The 6,810-nt window shown below is 41.4% G+C and overlaps 1 protein-coding gene across 1 annotated transcript in view; it reads right to left on the reverse strand.

The window, feature by feature from the left end:
* LOC102428656 (histone-lysine N-methyltransferase SMYD3) overlaps window positions 1–6,810 on the reverse strand; it is a gene marked incomplete at its 3' end in the record, with an annotated part of 399,438 nt that overhangs the window by 292,011 nt on the left and 100,617 nt on the right. The window contains exon 2 of the mRNA XM_006104118.2: window positions 1,549–1,612. Within this exon, the coding sequence (XP_006104180.2) occupies window positions 1,549–1,612 (64 nt within the window). The remainder of the gene's footprint in view (window positions 1–1,548; window positions 1,613–6,810) is intronic.

Below are 6,810 nucleotides of genomic sequence, written 5' to 3' on the forward strand. Positions count from 1 at the left end.
TAGAGCAAGAATAAAATTTAGGAATAGAAGAGAAATTAAAAGTCTAAATTCTAACTGCCTCAGTTCATTTCGCAAACTCCAGAGCTTACTAGCTCTAGGACATTTGGTAAGCTGCTTGCTATCCTATAGCTAGTAAGTTTCCTTATTAATAATATGAGCATAGTAATAGTGACCAACCCTCCCAATATTCCTGTAAAAGTAAAGAGAATAAAACTGTGCCGGGTACATACAGATGTCTAAGAAATACGAGCTCTTACTAGTAGTACAGATTAGAAAGTTGAGGCCCCGAAGTTTAAGTGTTTTCTCCAGGATAATTTAACTAGCTAATGGCAGAATTGTCATTAAAATGTGGGTCCTCTGAGTTTTTTGTACGTTTTGGTTTCTTTTCCATTAAGACCACGCTGGAGAAATTACTTTCACGAGAGAAAGTGAAACAGCAGAAAGTCCCTCAGATAAGCGTGGCCTAGATTTTAAAGAAGGAAAAGAAGAAGCTTGAGGGGGAGGTACATGTGCATACACAGAACAGACACACACAAACACACATTCACACACACCCCACACAGCAAAATAAGAAGCAGAAAGAATGGGTGGAGGGTGGGAGCAAGTGACACAGACGGAAAACTTCCAATTAGACTTTTTATTATGACACAATTCATTAGAGCTTAATTACATTTATTACATAATTAATCAGAAGGTTAGAAGTAAAGGTCATGTTGAATGTTAATTACACATCCTTTAAAGAATTTCAAATATGTTAACAGCAGTACTTTTATAGACTGTCAGTTGTTATAAATTAACTCAAACTCTTGGAAGGCAATTTGCCATTATCTTTAAAAATTCAAAATGCATATATCCTTTTACTAATCAATACAACTGAGAAGAAGTTATCCTACAGATTAATTTGTGGAAGTGTGCAAAACTGTGCACAAAAGGATGCCCAGTACATTAATGGCATTAGGGAACATGGGAAATGTTTAAGCATTCATTAATGGGAAAATTATGATTGTGGTGTATTCATAATGGAAAAAGTGGGATGATACCAAGAGTTCCTCCAGATAGACTATTAAATGAAAAACAAAATCAAGGTAGACAGGAATTTGCCAAATAATCTTTATCTGTGTTTTTTTAAAATAAAGGATATAGATATATGAATATGTTTACACAGAAAATGCTACAAAGACACTTAACCGTAGTCATCCCTGGGAAACAGGATTGAGGTCAGGAGGACAAGAAGATGGAGAGGAGTAAAAATTTAATTTTATATATATATCTCCATCCTATGTAACTTTTTACCATATATATATATATATATATATATATATATATATATATATATATCCTATATAACTTTTTACTATATATATATATATATATATATATATATATATATATATCCTATATAACTTTTTACCATATGCATATGGTATTTTTAAACTAAAAGAAAATAAGGCAAAGATTGCGAAGAAACAGAAATAGGCCAACAGGCATAACGGAGGACAAACTGAGGTTCGAGAACTTGAAGGTTCACTTACGCCTGAACATCCTTACCTGACACTTAGCACCACAGTATTTGGCAACTCGGCATTGAGAGCATCGCATCAACTTTTCCTTCCTGTGAAAATAAATAAATTTCACATGAGGAAATGAGAACCGTATCTGGTTGAAGAAAGGAAACATAAAGCAACATATGGATGCCAGCGTGTTCTGCTCACTCCATCTGGTTGGTCCCTTAGGATTTAGATTTTTGCATTGATGAACATCTTTCACCTTCAATGTGAGACACGTACATAAGAATGTTCTTTTTTTATTGTGATAGAATATGTGTAACATAAAATTTACCACTTTAACTATTTTTAAATACATACTTCAGTGTGTTTAAAAGATAATTCAACGGCCAAAATGGAGTCGTTTAAGCTAGCCCCATCAACTGGAGACTTAACTCAATTACAGTTTCAGCTCCCCCAGAAATAGAATCTTTAACCAGTCAGTTAGGGACCTCCAGAGCAGCACAAGTTGGTCATCTTCCTGATAAACCCCTGCCATTGCTTAGGTCAGGGGTGGGGAACGTCTGGCTGAGGGCCTTATAAGACCCGAGAAATCATTTGGTCCTGCCAAGGCTCTAGGGCAGTGATGGCGAACCTTTTGAGCTCGGAGTGTCAGCATTTTGAAAAACCCTAACTTAACTCTGGTGCCGTGTCACATATAGACATTTTTTGATATTTGCAACCATAGTAAAACAATGATTTATATTTTTGATATTTATTTTATCTATTAAAATGCCATTTAACAAAGAAAAATCAACCAAAAAAATGAGTTTGCGTGTCACCTCTGACACGCATGTCATAGGTTTGCCATCACTGCTCTAGGGTGAGTTAATTAACTGTTCGATCAAATATCGCAGGCTAATTTTTAAGTTGATAATTTGGTGTGGCCCGCAAATGATGTTATAAATATCCAAATGGCCCTTGGCAGAAAAAAGGTGCCTCGCCCCCAGATTAGACCAACCATGACCCTTTGAGCAATTACCGCTTTTCTCTTTGGGACAATAGGATCTTGTTAAGGTTTCCGTGCAGAGAAAACACTTGGGCAGCAGTGAGAGAGGAACGCAAGTAGCAGAAATAGAGCACCAGATAGTCCCTGAAAACACTGTTACTTTTTAAAATTTTAAAAGATCAACTTATCAATTCCAAATGAAAGACAAACCCACTTTTCTTAAAAAAAAAATCAGAAATGTACATGTCAAATAAAAATCAGAGTTAATCAGTAGGCCTACAGAAAAAGGACCATGTATTTTAGGTAGCTCCAACGGCTGAACCAGGAGATAGTAAATGGAATCAGGGAGGCGTAGATTGTATCTGAAGGTAAAGAAGACCTTTCTGGCGGCAGCAACAACCCAAAAGTCAGTGAAGAGCCCTGAGAAGGGCCCGGGCCCCAGTCACTTTTCACATTCAAGGAGGATCCACCAGGCACGTCTGCTAGGCATGCAGCGCCGTGCAGCAGAGGAGCATGCGGTGAGCTTCCTGCCAATACCAAAGTCATGTGGTTCTGTTTCTCCTGCACAACCGACAAATGCCCACTGAATCTGAAGATGACAGGCTGTGCACATCACAAGACACACAGTAGTCCCACAGAAGTAGAGAAGTGATGAATATACAATCTTCACAGCTTGCAGAAACATCCTGTTTGCAAAGTGAGTGCAATAAGAGTCTGCAATTACTGAATGAAAAACAATCTGAAAAAGTAGGCTAGGAATGTTATTAGTAAGAGAAAAGTGAAAAAAAAATTACTTCTTTTTTCTCCCACCACTTAAGAGATAAATAGTAGTATTCCACCTCCAAATTGGATAAGATATTAAAATTATTTTATACCAAAATAAATGGGATGTTTAGCTCTCCCCCTTAAAAAAAAAAAAGGATCCTTTGTCAGTTGGTCATACAGAGTCTGCTCTGCTAACTCAGGCTGCTCAGTGCCCCGGGGACAGCGGTTCAGGGAACAAAACAAGCCCTCTCTTCCAGGCCTGGGACACAATCAGCTTCTCCAACAGCCCACACAACTGACATGTGGAAAGGAAACAGGAACAGAGGAAAACTACGCTCTCCCAGGATACAAATTCAGGCTATACGCGGCGCTAGAGGGAACAGGGCCTCTACAAACTCGAAGAAGAAAAGACATTCATTGGCTGCCTCAATCCCAGCAACGGGGTGCTATTTACGGGAGTCTCTCTCTGTCCTTGTAATCAGGGGGGAGTACCCCACTACTGGACACTCTGCCCTAAGACAGTATGGCCAGTGGCCAGGCGGAGGGAAAGAAGCTTCCTGGAGAGAGTATAGAAAATGACTCTCCAATTTCCCCCAGTTCTGGCACCGGCAGAATCCATGTTACACGTCCCATAAACAAATGCACCTACAACACATCCATATACAGTATATTTGTTACACAGGCCTCTTTTCTAGCAAAGTGTCTTGATCCCCTGGAATCTCCCAGTGTCCACTCACTCACTGTCGGCCAATTAGGGCCAAAGGCTCAGCCTGCACAGGGAAGCCTGGCGACCCCCCCTGCCTCTGAAGCGCACTCTTGGGAATGGAGCACTGCCCTGTCCAACCGGAAGCAGCCCCAGAGCCCCATGTGTCTTTGCAGCCTCCTCTTTCAGCGGAAGACCCCGCCCTCCAATCTTCTGCACACTTTCCTCCTTTCTCACGGTCTGAAATTTAGTTTGTGGTGATCCTGTGCCCTTTGGAAAGAAATCTGAGCTTAAAAAAAAAAAAAAAGACCAGAGTATATTAGGCAGAGTCTACACCACTTACAGTTGCTAAAGGAAGTGTTGACTTATGTGGTGTCTGATTTAGAACCCCATTTCTTCATACACATTTTAAGGAAGATTCTCTGAATAGAATTTCTATAAACATATTTTTCACACAATTAATATATAAGATGCTCTATGGTATATGAGGAATACTGAATGTCATGATGGGCAAACTCTTAAGAATAAAGAGCTCCATTTTTTAATGAGAAAAGCCAAAATAACTGAATGAATTATGAATGAAATGTAAATACAATTTTTAAAACAAAGAGACCACAAAAATATTTCCTTAAAGAAATTTTATGTTTGTAAATACCTTTGACATTTCAGAATCCTGATTCATTAGACATGTAACCGAGGACTTGGCTGTTCCCCATAAAAATTTCTGAAGCAAATGAAATTTTGAGCTTTGAGAAAGAGATTATCCTCCAAAAATCATGTTATTCTATCCAATAGTAGTGCAATTACTTTTACTCCAACCAAATAAAATGTTAAGGAAAATGCTAAACATAATGTACTGCCTTTGGCATAAATATTCATGGTAATACAGTAAGGGGATCTTCCATTTTTGTTTGGAGATGATAATTATGTTGGTGTTGGCCCAAAGGCTTCTTTTTTAAATTAAAGAGATTCACATCCACCATCCACCCAACTATCAAATTGTTTTTAATACAAAGCACCAGATGTGGGCAAAATAAAACAGATTCATAACACAGGAAAGTAGAATTGGTATGGATTCATTTTTCTATGTTCCCCATAGCTTTACTTCACATTTCTAACGTTTAAAGTACAAAACAAGAAAATGCAATGGTTAATATTTCAGGGAAAATGAACCTATAATTGACAGGCACCATGCCTTCCTTCCTGGGATAAACACCGGCAATTTAAACCCACATTAGCACTTAGCACCGCCAAGTATTGGAGCCAAGTTACTCAAGCAAGACAGACCATCTTACTTAGGCACTTCCCTTCCCACTGTCCTCAGTCCCCTGAATTAAAGCTGTTGTCCTGTGGAGACTGTGTTCAGTGATGGGCCACCTTGGGGACATCACCCTGTAAGGTCCTGGGTAGTTGGCTTGGAGGAAGGCACCATGGTCACTGCTTCTAAGAGCTCATGATGAAGAGGACAGACCATCACACATCACATGCAGAATGAGTTACAATACGAAACCAAAGGTTTAGAGAAATGGCATAGACTGTGGGGCCTGAGTTCAGAAGAAGGAAAAGTCACTTTCTGATCAAGAGTGAATGGGAGAGGATGGTAGGGCCGTTCTGGGGACAAAGGAAGTCCCCACACCTAAGCGGAAAAATGGTTTAGCAATTTAGAGTTCAAAGTCTGCAGCCCAACTGCTATAGTTCGAATGTGTCCCCCCAAATTCACATATTGAATCCTAACCCCCAAAGGTAACAGTATTAGGAGAGGCCTTTGGTGGGGGGTGCTTAGGTCATGAGGGTGGAACCTTCAGGAATGATTAGAGTTCTTATAAAAGAGACCCCACAGAGCTCCCTTATCCCTTCCACATGAGGACATGACAAAAAGACACCTGCTATGAAGCAGGAAGAAGGCCATCACCAGAATGTGACCATGCTGGCACCTTGATCATGGACTTCTCAGCTTCCAAAACTGTGACAAATAAACTCCTGTTGTTTAATAAGTTACTCAGTCTATGATATTTTGTTACAGCAGCCCCAATGGACTGAAACATCAAGGCTACTACTGCCTACCAGCAGTATCTACACTAATAAAAGAGAAACATGGTAATTGGCGTACGACCGCTACCCTTCCCATTGGCTAATCAGCGTATCCTTATGCAAATTAACTGTCAGCCAAGATGGCGGCCGGCAGCCATGTACTGAATCGAACAGGGAGACTTGCTTCCTCCAGTGACTGCAGACTCCAACGTTCCCCGCCTCTCAACTGCAACTCTAAGCAACTATTACTATGTTGCAAATAAGAAGCTAAACAAAACCGGCTTTCAGTCAGCCCCGGACCGCAACATTGTATCCATGTTTTCAGCAGCGAGGCCTCAGAGCTAAAGCTGGCCCAGAATAAAAAAAAAAGAAAAGAAAACAAGGAGCGGTTGGGAGCTTTTAGTCAACTGCCAGCGGGAAAACAGCCCTCAGCCCCTCAGCCAGCCTGGCCAGGCACCCCAGTGGGGACCCCCACCCTGATCCAGGACACCCTTCAGGGTAAACCAGCCAGCCCCCACCCATGCACCAGGCCTCTATTCTATATAGTAAAAGGGTAATATGCCTCCCAGCACCGGGATCAGCGGAGCAGTGAAGCTCCCAGCACCGGGATCAGCGTGACAGGGGGCAGCGCCCAAACCCCCTGATCAGCCCTGCTCTGTGCCTGATAGGGGGGAGCTCCCCCAATCCCCCGATTTGCCCTGCGGCTCTTGTGTATGGACAGGGTGCAGCACACCAACCCCCCTGATCGGCCCTGCTCTGTGTGGTGATAAGAGGTGGCGCCCTCAACCCCCCTCCACGGGCCCTTGCTCTGTGTGTGA

Source organism: Myotis lucifugus, unplaced genomic scaffold (genome assembly GCF_000147115.1).
Source record: "Myotis lucifugus unplaced genomic scaffold, Myoluc2.0 scaffold_543, whole genome shotgun sequence".
NCBI classification, from domain to species: Eukaryota; Metazoa; Chordata; class Mammalia; order Chiroptera; family Vespertilionidae; genus Myotis; species Myotis lucifugus.